At 45.7% G+C, this 19,447-nt stretch overlaps 1 protein-coding gene across 1 annotated transcript in view; it reads right to left on the bottom strand.

Moving 5' to 3' along the window:
• Positions 1 to 19,447, bottom strand: part of LOC121542744 (collagen alpha-1(XIV) chain-like) — a 181,356-nt gene that overhangs the window by 27,587 nt on the left and 134,322 nt on the right. Inside the window, exons 35-39 of the mRNA XM_045213864.1 lie at positions 17,196 to 17,291; positions 16,561 to 16,614; positions 6,937 to 6,990; positions 3,989 to 4,042; positions 3,698 to 3,769 (exon numbers count right to left, since the gene is read on the bottom strand). Coding sequence (XP_045069799.1) covers positions 3,698 to 3,769; positions 3,989 to 4,042; positions 6,937 to 6,990; positions 16,561 to 16,614; positions 17,196 to 17,291 — 330 coding nt within the window. The remainder of the gene's footprint in view (positions 1 to 3,697; positions 3,770 to 3,988; positions 4,043 to 6,936; positions 6,991 to 16,560; positions 16,615 to 17,195; positions 17,292 to 19,447) is intronic.

Raw genomic sequence — 19,447 nt, 5'->3', positions numbered from 1 at the left:
AACCTTTTTGGGCCTGCTACGCAGGAGACTGAAGGGAGTGTGCTGGACAGGCATAGCAGTGTCAGCGTATGCAGATGATGTTTCTGTGATGGTCAGGGATGGTCAGGATATGCAGGCACTGGAGAATAGTCTGAAGGTGTACGAGGGAGCTTCGTCAGCTAAGGTAAACTGGGGAAAGAGCAAAGCTCTGTTATGTGGGGTATGGGGGGATAGGGTCCCTCCTCTGCTTCCAGGGGGTTGCAGTGGGGTTGTGAAGGGCTTAAAATATTGGGGGGTGTACCTGGGCTCGGAGAGGTGGGTCAGGAAGAACTGGGAGGGGCTGTCACAGGCAGTGGTGTCAAGACTGGCCAGGTGGAGGTGGCTCCTGTCCCAAGTGTCATATAGAGGGAGGGTGCTGATAATCAACAACCTGGTGGCATCTTCCCTGTGGCATAAACTGGCTGTCCTCAACCCCCCTGCTGGGCTGCTCGCAGACCTGCAACGCAAGCTGGTGGATTTCTTCTGGTCGGGCCATCACTGGCTGAGGGCGGCAGTGTTGTATATGTCCGTAAATGAAGGAGGACAGGGCCTGGTGGAACTGGAGAGCAGGGTGGCTGCATTCCGACTAAAGGCGGCACAGAGACTGCTGTACCATACTGATGTCGGATGGAGGGAGCCAGCATGCGCGCTGCTGAGGAGAGCTGGCGGATTAGGGTTGGACCGGCAGCTATTCCTCATGAGGCTGGAGGGGCTGAGTACAGCAGGACTCTCTGATTTTTACTCTGCGGTGCTGAGGGCCTGGCAGCTACTAAGGCCCACACGAAAAGGGGGTGTGGAGCCTGGGCTGTGGGTGTGGGAGGAGCCTATCTTCCACAACCCAGTCATCCTTTTGAGATCGGGTTCAGTCAGCCACCCTGAAGAGGCGACTGATGGCAGCGGGAGTACTAAGGCTGGGTGACCTGCGACTGCTGGGAGAGGATGGATGGAAAACCCCAGAAGTCCTAGCAAAACAAGCAGGACTAACGTCTCTTAGGCTGCTGGAGAGATTCCTGGGGGAAGTCCAGGAGGCACTGTCCGAGCCGGTAAGGGGGGGTGTTTGAGCAGCCAAAGGGGGAGGGGCCACCAATGTTTCCGCCACTGCACGTGACGGCAGAGACTGGGGACTGGCAAGGGGGGCTGGAGGACTTGTTAGATTTTAACACTCCGAGCCTGGGCGAGTTTGAGGGGGTGGGAGGTAAAGCCCTCTACAACCTCTGCATTAAGGTAAGGAACATTAGGAGCCTAACAGGAGTGAAGGCACATCAGTGGCAGGGGGCATGTGGAGCGGAAAGTATGGTTGGTTTTAGATGGAGGGGGCTCTACAAACTCCCAGTACCAAAGAGGTCAGGGGACCTCCAGTGGAGGGTTTTACATGGAGCCCTGGCCACTAACAGCTGGTTAGCACGGGTTGAACCGGGAGTCAGACAGGGGTGTCCTTTCTGTGTCATGAGTGAAACTGTGATTCATGTGTTTTCTGTGTGCGCCAGGTTAATGCCTTTAATGTCTCAGTTGGAATGTCTGTGTGAGAGGTTGGGGGTGGGTTTTACTGTCGGGATGTTTATAATGGGGTACAGGTATTCAAATAAGGAAAAGGAAAAATGTGTGTTGTTGAATTTTCTGTTTGCTCAGTCAAAGTTAGCTATTTGGCTAACAAGGAGGAACAGGGTCAAAGGTGGGGGGATAACAGACCCTTTACTATTATTTAATGGGATGGTCTCTGCGCGCCTTAGGGTGGAATTTGAGTTTTATAAAATGATAAAAAGTGTGGAGATGTTTCAAGAAATATGGTGTGTTGGGGGGCTGTCTGTATAGCTGAGGAAGATGGTCTGGATATACGGTTGTAGAGTTGGTGAGGTTTGGGTTATTGTGATGTGTGGTGTTGTTTTTGTAACATGGGGTAGAGGAAAAGGTGAGTATGCAGTACAGGGGATATTGGTAATCTGTGTACTTTATTTTAAGGGGTGGGGGGTGGGGTGAGGTATTAATTAGATGAGGATGTACCATTAAAGAAAGACAAAAAGTCAAAAAAGTCTCTCTCTCTCTCTCTCTCTCTCTCTCTCTCTCTCTCTCTCTCTCTCTCTCTCTCTCTCTCTCTCTCTCTCTCTCTCTCTCTCTCTCTCTCCCGTCTCTCACTGGTCTCTCTCTGAGCCAACTCTCTCTCTCTCTCTCTCTCTCTCTCTCTCTCTCTCTCTCTCTCTCTCTCTCTCTCTCTCTCTCTCTCTCTCTCTCTCTATCTCTTGTCCCCCAGGTCTGTGATTGATGGTGTGCTCCAGAGCCAACCGGTGCTTGTCTTTTAGCCCAGGTTCTCTCTCTCTCTCTCTCTCTCTCTCTCTCTCTCTCTCTCTCTCTCTCTCTCTCTCTCTCTCTCTCTCTCTCTCTCTCTCTCTCTCTCTCTCTCTCTCTCTCTCTCTCTCTCTCTTGTCCCCCAGGTCTGTGATTGATGGTGTGCTCCAGAGCCAACCGGTGCTTGTCTTTTAGCCCAGGTTCTCTCTCTCTCTCTCTCTCTCTCTCTCTCTCTCTCTCTCTCTCTCTCTCTCTCTCTCTCTCTCTCTCTCTCTCTCTCTCTCTCTCTCTCTCTCTCTCTCTCTCTCTCGTCTCTCTCTCTCTCTCTCTCTCTCTCTCTCTCTCTCTCTCTCTCTCTCTCTCTCTCTCTCTCTCTCTCTCTCTCTCTCTCTCTCTCTCTCTCTCTCTCTCTCTCTCTCTCTCTCTCTCTCTCTCTCTCTCTCTCTCTCTCTCTCTCTCTCTCTCTCTTGTCCCCCAGGTCTGTGATTGATGGTGTGCTCCAGAGCCAACCGGTGCTTGTCTTTTAGCCCAGGGCTGAAGTGGCTGAATGGGCTGGATTCAGCTGAATTAACTGTCACCAGCCTCAGCCCATAATCACACCAACAGTTGGCTCATCTCTCTCTCTGGTCCTCCGCTCTGCTCCGGGAGGCAGAGGAGACATTATAGATGGAGACGTTGAAGACACCATAAACAACAGTTGGAGACGTTGAAGACACCATTAACAACAGATGGAGACGTTGAAGACACCATAAACAACAGTTGGAGACGTTGAAGACACCATAAACAACAGTTGGAGACGTTGAAGACACCATTAACAACAGTTGGAGACGTTGAAGACACCATAAACAACAGTTGGAGACGTTGAAGACACCATAAACAACAGATGGAGACGTTGAAGACACCATAAACAACAGTTGGAGACGTTGAAGACACCATAAGCAACAGTTGGAGACGTTGAAGACACCATAAACAACAGATGGAGACGTTGAAGACACCATAAACAACAGTTGGAGACGTTGAAGACACCATAAACAACAGTTGGAGACGTTGAAGACACCATAAACAACAGTTGGAGACGTTGAAGACACTATAAACAATATAGATCTTCTAGTCCAAGATGGCTTCTATGGCTTTAAGGTCATTTGAAATGACAAGCAGAGATATATTTCAGGGATGTGCAGTACAGAGGCCATTGTGTAGGAAGACCATGTAAGGTCCCCCAATGTGGAATCATTGACAGGTAGAGGACAGGAAACTTTGACCCATGCAAATCTTGCAGTAACCTGATTAACTTCTTTCAACAGACCTGGGTGGTCTGATGGTGAGTCAATCAACCAACCAAGGGTTCAAAGCAAAGTGTAGAAATGTAAGGAAGAATATCAGGTGGTTTACTCACAGGTGGTCCCTGGTCTCCCAGCGGTCCAGGAGAGCCACTTCCACCAGGGGCCCCGGGTGCTCCAGGACTGCCCTGGTAAAGAGACAAATGATCAAGGATGAAATAACAAACTACAAGGTAACTCAAGTTATGTACATTTCATGCATGGATAAGAATTGGAATTGAACCATAATATTTGTAGAGAGAGCGAGAGGGAGGAAAAGGGAGTACAGCAGCACTTAATATATAATAATATAATATATAATAATATAATATATCATAATATAAATTATAATATGCCATTTCACTTACAATGGGGCCTGTAGTACCCTGCTGTCCTTGTGGTCCATCCTTCCCAGGCAGGCCCTTTGAACAGAACAGACAGGATCAACACATAAACTACTGCTTTCCCAGCCAGGCCCTTAGAACAGAACAGACAGGATCAACACATAAACTACTGCTTTCCCAGCCAGGCCCTTAGGTCAGAACAGACAGGATCAACACACCAACTACTGCTTTCCCAGCCAGGCCCTTAGAACAGAACAGACAGGATCAACACATACTACTGCTTTCCCAGGCAGGCCCTTAGGTCAGAACAGACAGGATCAACACATACTACTGCTTTCCCAGGCAGGCCCTTAGGTCAGAACAGACAGTAGCATAAACACTGAACATAACCTCCCATGATCAAAACACCAATGACTTCTGCAGAGATTCTTCATTGAAACCCAATAGCCTGAAACCCTCCACAACAACACTAATGATGATAGTGGGATAATGAGTACAGTAAGAGTAAGCCAGTCAGCGCTTAAATGGTTTGTTATGTTTGTCTGGCTGACCTCTGGCTGACCTCTGGGAGCTGGCTACCGTATCCACACTTACTTTCACAAACTGTAAGAGTCCTTCAGCTACTAACCGCACAACTGTAATCAACCCACCAGCCTTATTCTAAAGCTTTCAGACACACAGAAGAATGGGTCAAGTAGGAAAACAGATGAGAAGGCATTATGGTGCTAGTCTGGTATTCAAAACGAAATATCGCTCCATTTCATGAATGTTTCATAATAGTGAAACAGAGCGATGTTCAGTTTTGTATTCCAGGCTATTGGGGTGCACGCACATATGGCTGCGCGACTCCAGTCAATGATTCAACTGAGGACAATCCCAAATCTGCTTAGATAGCGGTTCAACTCGATTAAAAAAGATAGAATGACATCATAATTTGGATTGGAGTGAACATGAATAAAGTTATCTGGAGGAAAACAAGGAACGTAAACACAATGTTTCCTGCAATCTGTCATGACATGGTTTTAACTTCCAAAAGTTAAATTCTCATTTTCAATTTCCTTGTAAATTGCCAGAGTGATACCAACAACCATTTGCCTGTCCTTGCTTCAAATGTCTGTCGAGGTTTACATCACAACTAAACGGACGCTTGACTGGAAACATTGAACCAACTGAAAGTTGCACTACAACCCAAGGACTATTTCAGGACAAGCCAATTAGAGAAAGTGTTCCTCAAGGGCACATAACCAACACAAATACTAATCAATGAGCTATGGGTTCTCTTTTCTGCGGTTTTCTGTAGTTCAGCATGGCTGCTTCAAAGCCCATTCTCTTTGCCAGAGTGGGTCGACCAGAGTCCCTAGTGTGGGAGTCAACCCCCAGTCAAGCAGTAGAAAGCAGTAAACACCTCCCAGTAAAACCTCATTACGAGGCTCCGGAGTGAGGCCTTGTGAAGGCCAAGTGTAGCAAGAGGAGAGGCCAGAAAGCAGGGGTGGAGCTGGAATGGGGACTAGTGAAGGCCAAGAGGGGCTGTGGAGAGGCCAGAAAGCAGGGGTGGAGCTGGAATGGGGACTAGTGAAGGCCAAGGGGGGCTGTGGAGAGGGGCTGGAGCTGGGCCTATGGGTCCATAAAGAAGAGCGGAACCAGAGCTGTGGTTTATCACTGGAGAATCAAGAAAAGCAGGCCGCTTTCTGTCCACATAGAGTGTCAACTAACTGCGTCAAACTGTGATGACTGTAAATTAAACGCACAAAAAAATGGGACCTTCTCCAAGGAATAATGGCTACGGAAATCCCTGGTCTTGTTAAGTCACAGATAGTTAATTCAGAGGAGAAGGCTATCATGATTAATTATGTCCTGTGTTGCTCTAACCGATTTAATAGAAACAAAGTACAGTTCCCAAGAGGAGTCTATTGTTTTTCTTTTCTGATCTCTCTTGACATCTTTAAAGATGTTACAAACACAGACCGTCCTCTACATTCACAGATGTGTTGCTCTGAGGTGTACAGTTAAGTATATTCCATCAGAGTCTTTGGCAACTGGCCAATATTACAGTCTTGTGAATGGAACAATCTGGCACTATCATTTACGGTACAGTAAAGTGTTCCATTATTTATGAAAATGAAGATGATTTATGACATTTTAGCTGTAAGCAGCAGCATCATCATCGTCACCATCATTATCCATGGCATCTATAAATCTAGATTGCAGTTTTGACCCCTGAGAGTCATAGAAAGAGCTGTAGTGGTTTGAATACGATCTTACAAGATCTTAGAGGATCTTAGAGGATCTTAGAGGGGTCAAATGTGCTCAGTCAGCTTATGGCCGTCGTTGAGGAGCCGGCCATGTGTGGATAACAAGGATGGAGATTCCATATCACTTCATACTATGGTGTTCTTTTCCGTATCTGTTCGATCAGTGCAGAAGCTTGTGTGATACTAAAGCAGATTCCGATGGAGATCTACTGTATGTTGAAAAGTGAAAGTCATATGGTAACATCATTGGGATTGAGTTGACTTAATGTCACACAAGTTGACCCTAAAACCATTCTGTTGCTGTAGCAACCTATGTTGCTTTCTTCAGTCTTTGGGATAAAAATGCGTATTACGAAGGTTCGATATCAACACATCTATTCACGTGTTGTCAGAGTATGAGACATAAAATTGATTCATAGGGAAATCAAAACAGCACTCTGTAAACATCTCATGAGCATTCAACCAGTGATTTAAAGCTTCGTGGCATAAAAACTTCAGTGTTATGTTCGTGTGAGGAAGGAAACAGAATTATGGGCTTCAAAATATGGAAACAACTATTTTGGCTTTAATATTAACATTAGATGGGAACCATAAAACTAAGCTAAAGAGCTCAGGGTGCTCGTGCATTGAGCAGGTCATAGGTCATACGAACAGAATATACATAGAATACATAATACAAATAATCGATCTGTAAGTCGAACAACATGAATAGACTGTTACCCTCTGTCCAACTTGTCCATCTCTTCCTGGTCCGCCAGGAGATCCACCAATACCCTGCAAACAAAATAACAAAACACAGAGTCAAAGTGATTGAAACATGGAGAAACTTTATTAATTCAGACTGAATGGTGAACATCTCATTTACAACATGAGAAACCTTATTAATTCAGACTGAATGGTGAACATCTCATTTACAACATGAGAAACCTTATTAATTCAGACTGAATGGTGAACATCTCATTTACAACATGGAGAAACCTTATTAATTCAGACTGAATGGTGAACATCTCATTTACAACATGAGAAACCTTATTAATTCAGACTGAATGGTGAACATCTCATTTACAACATGAGAAACCTTATTAATTCAGACTGAATGGTGAACATCTCATTTACAACATGAGAAACCTTATTAATTCAGACTGAATGGTGAACATCTCATTTACAACATGAGAAACCTTATTAATTCAGACTGAATGGTGAACATCTCATTTACAACATGGAGAAACCTTATTAATTCAGACTGAATGGTGAACATCTCATTTACAACATGAGAAACCTTATTAATTCAGACTGAATGGTGAACATCTCATTTACAACATGAGAAACCTTATTAATTCAGACTGAATGGTGAACATCTCATTTACAACATGGAGAAACCTTATTAATTCAGACTGAATGGTGAACATCTCATTTACAACATGAGAAACCTTATTAATTCAGACTGAATGGTGAACATCTCATTTACAACATGAGAAACCTTATTAATTCAGACTGAATGGTGAACATCTCATTTACAACATGAGAAACCTTATTAATTCAGACTGAATGGTGAACATCTCATTTACAACATGAGAAACTTTATTAATTCAGAATGAATGGTGAACAGTTCAACACCAGCGAAAGCTCTGCTGTGTGTATCCAGTCTCTTACAACTCACACATCCCATTCCAAACATAATCATAACTTAGCTATGAGGTTATAAAATATGTATATTTTTGCCACAACATTACAAGAGTGGTTGTAAAGCCTAGTAATGAAAGGTGGGGATGTTATGCAGAGAGGAGAGGAGAGGAGAAGAGAAAGAGAAGAGGAGAGGAGAGGAGAGGAGAGGAGAGGAGAGGAGAGGAGAGGAGAGGAGAGGAGAGGAGAGGAGAGGAGAGGAGAGGAGAGGAGAGGAGAGGAGAGGAGAGATTAATGTTGTGTTGTAAGACTAGATCCTGGCACTAAAAACCACCAGCCCTGATATCTTCCCTGTCAGCTATACACACACACAGTCCCCATCCTGGCCCTGAGAGATGTGGTAGCGGCTAGGAAGAGACAGGCAGAGAGCAGACGCAGCAAGGCCAACAGATTGTGTTCCTTTTTCCCTACCACCGGCCAGACCCTACCAGTCACTCTGCTGCTCTCTGCCATCGGCCAGACCACCATCAACCCCTCGAGACTGCGAATGGTGGGTAAGGGGTGCTACTCAATGCATCTGTTAGACATCTGTGAAGTAACATAGTTTCAATCATACCCCCTCCCCCAGTCTACCACCATCCCCTACCATCACCCCTACCATCACCACTACCATCACCACTACCATCACCACTACCACCATCCCCTACCATCACCACTACCATCACCACTACCATCACCACTACCATCACCACTACCACCATCCCCTACCATCACCACTACCATCACCACTACCACCATCCCCTACCATCACCACTACCATCACCACTACCATCACCACTACCATCACCACTACCACCATCCCCTACCATCACCACTACCATCACCACTACCACCATCCCCTACCATCACCACTACCATCACCACTACCACCATCCCCTACCATCACCCCTACCATCACCACTACCATCACCACTACCATCACCACTACCATCACCACTACCATCACCACTACCACCATCCCCTACCATCACCACTACCATCACCACTACCACCATCCCCTACCATCACCACTACCATCACCACTACCATCACCACTACCATCACCACTACCATCACCACTACCACCATCCCCTACCATCACCACTACCATCACCACTACCACCATCCCCTACCATCACCACTACCATCACCACTACCACCATCCCCTACCATCACCACTACCATCACCACTACCATCACCACTACCATCACCACTACCACCATCCCCTACCATCACCACTACCATCACCACTACCATCACCCCTACCATCACCACTACCATCACCACTACCATCACCACTACCATCACCCCTACCATCACCACTACCACCATCCCCTACCATCACCACTACCATCACCACTACCATCACCCCTACCATCACCACTACCATCACCACTACCATCACCACTACCATCACCACTACCACCATCCCCTACCATCACCACTACCATCACCACTACCATCACCCCTACCATCACCACTACCATCACCACTACCACCATCCCCTACCATCACCACTACCATCGCCACTACCACCATCCCCTACCATCACCACTACCATCACCACTACCACCATCCCCTACCATCACCACTACCATCACCACTACCACCATCCCCTACCATCACCACTACCACCATCCCCTACCATCACCACTACCATCACCACTACCACCATCCCCTACCATCACCACTACCATCACCACTACCACCATCCCCTACCATCACCACTACCATCACCACTACCACCATCCCCTACCATCACCACTACCATCACCACTACCATCACCACTACCACCATCCCCTACCATCACCACTACCATCACCACTACCATCACCACTACCACCATCCCCTACCATCACCACTACCATCACCACTACCACCATCCCCTACCATCACCACTACCATCACCACTACCACCATCCCCTACCATCACCACTACCATCACCACTACCACCATCCCCTACCATCACCCCTACCATCACCACTACCATCACCACTACCATCACCACTACCACCATCCCCTACCATCACCCCTACCATCACCACTACCATCACCACTACCACCATCCCCTACCATCACCACTACCACCATCCCCTACCATCACCCCTACCATCACCACTACCATCACCACTACCATCACCACTACCATCACCACTACCATCACCACTACCACCATCCCCTACCATCACCACTACCATCACCACTACCACCATCCCCTACCATCACCACTACCATCACCACTACCATCACCACTACCATCACCACTACCACCATCCCCTACCATCACCCCTACCATCACCACTACCACCACCACTACCACCACCACTACCATCACCACTACCACCATCCCCTACCATCACCCCTACCATCACCACTACCATCACCACTACCACCATCCCCTACCATCACCACTACCATCACCACTACCATCACCACTACCATCACCACTACCATCACCACTACCATCACCACTACCACCATCCCCTACCATCACCACTACCATCACCACTACCATCACCACTACCACCATCCCCTACCATCACCACTACCATCCCCTACCATCACCACTACCATCACCACTACCATCACCACTACCATCACCACTACCATCACCACTACCACCATCCCCTACCATCACCACTACCACCATCCCCTACCATCACCACTACCATCCCCTACCATCACCACTACCATCACCACTACCATCACCACTACCATCACCACTACCACCATCCCCTACCATCACCACTACCACCATCCCCTACCATCACCACTACCATCACCACTACCATCACCACTACCATCCCCTACCATCACCACTACCATCACCACTACCACCACCACTCAGACACACATCCTTTGCTATTCATTGAAGTGGCCCCCCCCATGCATTTTTCACTGTCAGGTTGAAACTGAGAGGAGAGGGGAGAGCTCATGACAGGGGTTATATTGTCTTTACTGCATAGTGTGGCTGGTGGTGGTGAGAGACAGAGAGAGGAAAATAGCTCTGTAATGGATGATGTGATGGTGTGCTTCCCAAATGGCACCCTTTTCCCTATGCAGCACACTACCTGCACCACTCAGGGAATAGGGTGCCATTTGGGATGCAGGCATATTCTCTGTGGCTGCTGTAGATCACAGCAGGTCCTTGAAGGAACCTTCCAGAAGAACCCCATATACTGTATACTCTTAGGGGTTCTGACAAAACGCAGTATTACTTTGTATCCACATGTAAGTATGGCGAGGGGCGTCGTGCCCTTTTATTGATGGCACAGTGCCTTGTAAAGAGAAAGACCCTACTGGAGATGTATTGACTGTCAATGCAGCAGTTAGGTCGAGCTAGGTCAGTGGTATTCAAACTTTTTTAAGCTGGGATCCCATTTTTTCCGGCAGAATTTCTTCCGATGCCACCCCACCCCAAATCTAATGACACAACCTTAAACTCTGTACATTTTGATTTTTACATCAACAAATAACCTTCAATTATTACATTTTCATCTCCTATCAAAATGAAAAGAAACCAATAAATACATTTACTCAATACATTTTATTTTATTTTATTTGTATATTGTCCCACACAATAATCTGTACTCTTAATTTTTATTTTATTTGATATATTTTGGCGACCCTACGGCAATTCCCCCGACACGCCACTAGGAGCTAGCTTCTGGAATATGTTGCAGTGTTGTGACGTGGATTTGAATCCCGGGTCCAGTGGGGCAAGGATGATGCCAACACAGAACCAAGTTGATTTATCCCTACAATATCTCTATTCTTATCTCCTTATCACTGTTGTTTATTGGAAGATGCCAACCAGTCTGATTACAGTTATTGTTACAGACTAGCCTGCCTGGTCCTTGCCTGACACCCTCTCTCTACAGTGGGCCTTGGATGGGTTTGTTATACCCTGGCAAGGCCTTGTGGATGTTGGCAGCTAGTCACAGGATGATATTATTTCAAAGGCGTGGAAACAGCCCCAGGGGACCTTGGCTTTAACCAGTCGTTAGTGGAAACAGAACAGTCAGAATGTATGGATTCAAATTCAAAAAGAAACTGTCGCTGGTGATGTGTAAAATCAGTATGACATGTAAAACCAGTTGAATAAGGTATTTACTTGGAATTTAGTAAGTATGTGTTTCTGAATGATTATGTGAAGGACACATCGATCTCTGTAAAAGACATGGACAAGGCCAGAGGCAAATGAGCAATTCCATGTTTTGTGTAGTTAATGTGCGACATGATATTCTCTTCCACTCACTACTTGGATTGTATTTGGATTGCTACTTGGGTAGGATAATCACAAGGTTTTTATGCCTATCCTGTTCCAGTAAATCCTCTTCTTGGAATAATGCTGTAGAAGTTGAGTTTAGGCCATCTATCAAAAGTGTATTTTGGATCCTGGGCCACATGTATTTCTAAGAGTAGAATGAAAGGTTGAGAGTAGTCTGGACAATGGACATCAACCTTTTCCTTGTCTGATGTACCTGGGATGACCTGTCATGTCTGTGGCCTTCTCTTCCTTCTCCTCCACCACAAAGGGACAAAAACAGGACATAGAAAGTCCCTTCTCCTCCACCACAAAGGGACAAAAGAGGACATAGAAAGTCCTGACTCCTCCACCACAAAGGGACAAAAACAGGACATAGAAAGTCCTGACTCCTCCACCACATGAGTAAGGGGGTTTCAGGCAGCAGCGGTGCGAATACTGTAATGATATTGTAGTAGTCCCCTGTCTAGATGCTTTCTATGTCCTGTTTTTGTCCCTTTGTGGTGGGGGAGTCAGGACTTTCTATGTAATAGCATTCTGTAGACAGACTTCTATAGAAATGCCATTCTGTAGACAGACTTCTATAGAAATGGCATTCTGTAGACACAGACTTCTATAGAAATGGCATTCTGTAGACACAGGCTTCTATAGAAATGGCATTCTGTAGACAGACTTCTATAGAAATAGCATTCTGTAGACACAGACTTCTATAGAAATGGCATTCTGTAGACACAGACTTCTATAGAAATGGCATTCTGTAGACACAGACTTCTATAGAAATGGCATTCTGTAGACAGACTTCTATAGAAATGGCATTCTGTAGACACAGACTTCTATAGAAATGGCATTCTGTAGACACAGACTTCTATAGAAATGGCATTCTGTAGACACAGACTTCTATAGAAATGGCATTCTGTAGACACAGACTTCTATAGAAATAGCATTCTGTAGACACAGACTTCTATAGAAATGGCATTCTGTAGACACAGACTTCTATAGAAATGGCATTCTGTAGACACAGACTTCTATAGAAATAGCATTCTGTAGACACAGACTTCTATAGAAATGGCATTCTGTAGACACAGACTTCTATAGAAATGGCATTCTGTAGACACAGACTTCTATAGAAATAGCATTCTGTAGACACAGACTTCTATAGAAATGGCATTCTGTAGACAGACTTCTATAGAAATGGCATTCTGTAGACAGACTTCTATAGAAATGGCATTCTGTAGACACAGACTTCTATAGAAATGGCATTCTGTAGACACAGACTTCTATAGAAATGGCATTCTGTAGACACAGACTTCTATAGAAATGGCATTCTGTAGACACAGACTTCTATAGAAGGTAATTAGTTATCTGCTCTGTCCTCTAAGCAGACTAGGCTCAGTAATTAATCATGTTAGTTAGTCATGTGTTTCTCATGTGACTGATTCCATTAGTCTGGTAGCAGAAGGGGAAGCCCTATGTGTCGGGGTAGGGTGTCAGAGACATGTGACTGATTCCATTTTTTATTTATTTTACCTTTATTTAACTAGGCAAGTCAGTTAAGAACAAATTCTTATTTACAATGAAACCTACACCGGCCAAACCCGGACGACGCTGGGCCAATTGTGCGCCGCCCTATGGGACTCCCAATCACGGCCGGTTGTGATACAGCCTGGAATCGAACCAGGGGGTCTGTAGTGACGCCTCAAGCACTGAGATGCAGTGCCTTAGACCGCTGCGCCACTCGGGAGCCCTACGTAGTGCACTAATTTTGTACTATGTAGGGAATAAGGTACCATTTGGGACGTAGGTCTCGCCTCGCCTCGTAAGTATGAAAAATGTATGCACTCACTAACTGTAAGTCGCTCTGGATAAGAGCGTCTGCTAAATGACTAAAATGTAAATGTAAATGTAACGCGACGCCAAGACAGGAACCTTCTCCCAGCTGCTGTGTGTCTGGGCTTATCTCTCCCTCACCACACACACACACACACACACACACACACACACTGTAATTACTGTGCCTGCCTTGCGCACCAAGCCCCACATGTAGAGCATGATACATCCACAACTATGACTAGAATAGGTTTTCCAGTCAGTGGAAGGTTGATCTATGACTATAATAGGTTTTCCAGTCAGTGGAAGGTTGATCTAATGGACAGAGTTAATTAAGCTGTTTCCTTGTTGGATACACAGAGGCCACAGCAATCCGAGTGTTTGTCTCTGTGGAGGTAGTAATCACTAGTCACAACACAGTGTCTCTGTGGAGGTAGTAATCACTAGTCACAACACAGTGTCTCTGTGGAGGTAGTAATCACTAGTCTCAACACAGTGTCTCTGTGGAGGTAGTAATCACTAGTCACAACACAGTGTCTCTGTAATCACTAGTCTCAACACAGTGTCTCTGTGGAGGTAGTAATCACTAGTCACAACACAGTGTCTCTGTGGAGGTAGTAATCACTAGTCACAACACAGTGTCTCTGTAATCACTAGTCTCAACACAGTGTCTCTGTGGAGGTAGTAATCACTAGTCACAACACAACACAGTGTCTCTGTGGAGGTAGTAATCACTAGTCACAACACAGTGTCTCTGTGGAGGTAGTAATCACTTGTCACAACACAACACAGTGTCTCTGTGGAGGTAGTAATCACTAGTCTCAACACAGTGTCTCTGTGGAGGTAGTAATCACTAGTCACAACACAACACAGTGTCTCTGTGGAGGTAGTAATCACTAGTCTCAACACAGTGTCTCTGTGGAGGTAGTAATCACTAGTCACAACACAACACAGTGTCTCTGTGGAGGTAGTAATCACTAGTCACAACACAGTGTCTCTGTGGAGGTAGTAATCACTAGTCACAACACAGTGTCTATGTGGAGGTAGTAATCACTAGTCACAACACAGTGTCTCTGTAATCACTAGTCTCAACACAGTGTCTCTGTGGAGGTAGTAATCACTAGTCACAACACAGTGTCTCTGTGGAGGTAGTAATCACTAGTCACAACACAGTGTCTCTGTGGAGGTAGTAATCACTAGTCACAACACAGTGTCTCTGTAATCACTAGTCTCAACACAGTGTCTCTGTGGAGGTAGTAATCACTAGTCATAACACAGTGTCTCTGTGGAGGTAGTAATCACTAGTCACAACACAGTGTCTCTGTGGAGGTAGTAATCACTAGTCACAACACAGTGTCTCTGTGGAGGTAGTAATCACTAGTCACAACACAGTGTCTCTGTGGAGGTAGTAATCACTAGTCACAACACAGTGTCTCTGTGGAGGTAGTAATCACTAGTCTCAACACAGTGTCTCTGTGGAGGTAGTAATCACTAGTCACAACACAGTGTCTCTGTGGAGGTAGTAATCACTAGTCTCAACACAGTGTCTCTGTGGAGGTAGTAATCACTAGTCACAACACAGTGTCTCTGTGGAGGTAGTAATCACTAGTCTCAACACAGTGTCTCTGTTGAGGTAGTAATCACTAGTCACAACACAGTTTCTCTGTGGAGGTAGTAATCACTAGTCTCAACACAGTGTCTCTGTGGAGGTAGTAATCACTAGTCACAACACAACACAGTGTCTCTCTGGAGGTAGTAATCACTAGTCTCAACACAGTGTCTCTGTGGAGGTAGTAATCACTAGTCACAACACAACACAGTGTCTCTGTGGAGGTAGTAATCACTAGTCACAACACAACACAGTGTCTCTGTGGAGGTAGTAATCACTAGTCACAACACGGTGTCTCTGTGGAGGTAGTAATCACTAGTCACAACACAGTGTATCTGTGGAGGTAGTAATCACTAGTCACAACACAGTGTCTCTGTAATCACTAGTCTCAACACAGTGTCTCTGTGGAGGTAGTAATCACTAGTCTCAACACAGTGTCTCTGTGGAGGTAGTAATCACTAGTCACAACACAGTGTCTCTGTGGAGGTAGTAATCACTAGTCTCAACACAGTGTCTCTGTGGAGGTAGTAATCACTAGTCACAACACAGTTTCTCTGTGGAGGTAGTAATCACTAGTCTCAACACAGTGTATCTGTGGAGGTAGTAATCACTAGTCACAACACAACACAGTGTCTCTGTGAAGGTAGTAATCACTAGTCACAACACAACACGGTGTCTCTGTGGAGGTAGTAATCACTTGTCACAACACAGTGTCTCTGTGGAGGTAGTAATAACTAGTCACAACACAACACAGTGTCTCTGTGGCGGTAGTAATCACTAGTCACAACACAGTGTCTCTGTGGAGGTAGTAATCACTAGTCTCAACACAGTGTCTCTGTGGAGGTAGTAATCACTAGTCACAACACAGTGTCTCTGTGGAGGTAGTAATCACTTGTCACAACACAACACAGTGGGTTACTGTGGGAGTCAGGAGAGGAAAAGAAAATGGAGCTGAGGAATGTGTGTCTTTACTCGCCTGAGGTCCTGGGAAACCAATATCTCCTTTCTCTCCCTTTTCACCATTACCACCCTGAAAGAGAAACGGACACCAGAAAAAACGACTTCCTCTGAATCATTCCTTTGTCATTTTGTCATTTCATACAAAGCCAGTGGGTTGGTGGAATGGTTAGCAAATTATTGACTGTACATTATATCATATGCGGCACACAGTTATGGCACACAGTTTAACCAAAGGCAAAAATGTGTGTTCATATACGGGTTATATACTGTATCATATCTTCTGTTCATATATACTCTGAGTGTATATATATGAACATAAGATATTATATATACTGTATCTTACCGGTGGTCCCTGGATGGAATGTCCACTTGACCCCTCAGGACCAGGGTTAGGGTTATAGGTCATATATCATATCTTACCGGTGGTCCCTGGATGGAATGTCCACTTGAACCCTCAGGACCAGGGTTAGGGTTATAGGTCATATATCATATCTTACCGGTGGTCCCTGGATGGAATGTCCACTTGACCCCTCAGGACCAGGGTTAGGGTTATAGGTCATATATCATATCTTACCGGTGGTCCCTGGATGGAATGTCCACTTGAACCCTCAGGACCAGGGTTAGGGTTATAGGTCATATATCATATCTTACCGGTGGTCCCTGGATGGAATGTCCACTAGGCCCTTGAGGACCAGGGGGGCCCTGTGGTCCTGGAGGGCCTTTATCACCAACTAGTCCTTGAGGCCCCTGAAGAACACAGACCATTTATTTAATCACACAATGTTACCAATGACTCATGACTGTTTACTACTGATTCATAAACTATATATAAACTAATAAACTGATTAATAGTCTATAAACTACTTAAAAACCTTTAGAAGACATTCATAAAGCACACTTTAATGTAAAGTGTTACAACAACAGAGTGATTAACCGCCCTGTTTATCACATGACATAAAATGGAATTGAACTACAAGTTTGTTAGGTCTTCACTCTGGTGATAAATATGTGTATAGAGCTAATGCCTGTCAGCCTTCCTTCTGAAACACAATGCCAATGCCTTGGGTCCCTCGCAGCCACACATAAATGTGATATTCATAAAAGTGAAGACAAAGTACAGCGGGTAGCCCACATGACTGTTCTCCGAGGATACTCCAGCATGGAGTTTCCATTGGGGCCTGTGCTCTAGGAAATCGATTTAGGTTGTGTCCCAAATGGCACCACAGGGCTCTGGTCAAAAGTAGTGCACTCTCTAGGGAATAGGGTGCAAATCAGGACGCATTTTAGCCATTACCCAACAGTACATTTGAAATGAGATTACAGCCGTCCTGTGTTGGGTTTGTTTGGCACCATAACGCAATCTGTTCCTAGCATGGCCTCGCCGTTCACATCTGTTGTAACTATGTTAGCGAGCTGCGAGCGTGAAACTGGGTTATAGCAGAGGGACTGGAGGGGCCGAAGCAGGCAGCCATAGAGGCTAATAAAACAGTCATACAGACGGAGAGAGGGGACTGCTCCATACCGGAAAAAAATACCAAACCTGGGTTCAAACACTATTTAAAATCTTTCAAATACTTTGAGTGTTTGATTTAGTGTCAGGTCGGCAGGGTTTGAATGCCAGGTGGGCGGGGTTTGAATGCCAGGTGGGCGGGGTTTGAATGCCAGGTGGGCGGGGTTTGAATGCCAGGTGGGCGTGTTTGAATGCCAGGTGGGCGGTGTTTGAATGCCAGGTGGGCGGGGTTTGAACGCCAGGTGGGCGGGGTTTGAATGCCATGTGGCCGGGGTTTGAATGCCAGGTGGGCGGGGTTTGAATGCCAGGTGGGCGGTGTTTGAATGCCAGGTGGGCGGTGTTTGAATGCCAGGTGGGCGGGGTTTGAACGCCAGGTGGGCGGGGTTTGAATGCCATGTGGCCGGGGTTTGAATGCCAGGTGGGCGGGGTTTGCACTTTTCTAATTAGTTCCATTGCAACAGGCCAGTTCAATCGAGCACAGCTGTAGTATTTGAAATTATTTCAAATAGTATTTGAACCCAGGTCTGAGTCAGACACAGAGCGAACTTGAATAACAAAGTTTCAGCGTACTCCTAAAACTACAGTCCAAATAAGCTATAATATGATTCTGTTTAACTATAACCTACACAAGCCTCTCTTGGCGTCAACATGAAGACTGCTGGCATAAAAGCAAGAATGACACGGCAAGGTTTACTTAGTGTGTGAAAACAGTGACATCCTCCAAAAATAACAGAATTGCACATTACGTTGCATGTTTATGTATTTCCACATCTCGGCCGTTGTTTCAGGCCATTTTTTTGGAAGACATTGCATCGTATTCTTTATGTTCCAAGTTCTGGGTGGCCCCCTCACGTCCTGTTGTACAGTATGTGTTACTGTTGAAGCACTGAGCTGCTACAGTGTCACGACTTCCTCCCAAGCTGCCTCCTCTCCTTGTTCGGGCAGACTTCGGCGTTCGTCGTCACCGGCCTTCCAGCCACTGCCGCATCACATCTCATCATTCCATTTGGTTTTGTCTTGTCAATTACACACACCTGGTCCATATCCCCTCATTAGTACATGTGTAAGTGTTCCCTCTGCCCCCCTTGTCCTTGTGGGTGATTGTTTAATGTGAGGAGAGAGTAGCTCGGTTGAGCTCAGTGTATTTTCTATTACCGGGGTATATTTTCCCTGTGTGCCTGTTTTGTTCCAGTGCGCCTGTTTTGCGCACTGGACTGTTTGAAGCATTTCTGCGTAACTGTACTACGGAATAAACTCTGTATACTGTGATTTACCCTCCTGCGCCTGACTCCTTCAAATCACCCATCACATACAAAACATACAGCCAACATGGCAGAGGCTCATACACAAAAATTTATGCACACATGACTGTAAGTCGCTTTGGATAAAAGCG

Source organism: Coregonus clupeaformis, unplaced genomic scaffold, assembly GCF_020615455.1.
Source record: "Coregonus clupeaformis isolate EN_2021a unplaced genomic scaffold, ASM2061545v1 scaf0163, whole genome shotgun sequence".
NCBI lineage: Eukaryota > Metazoa > Chordata > Actinopteri > Salmoniformes > Salmonidae > Coregonus > Coregonus clupeaformis.
Note: the sequence above shows the minus strand (reverse complement) of the source record. Positions and strands in the feature narration are given on the sequence as shown.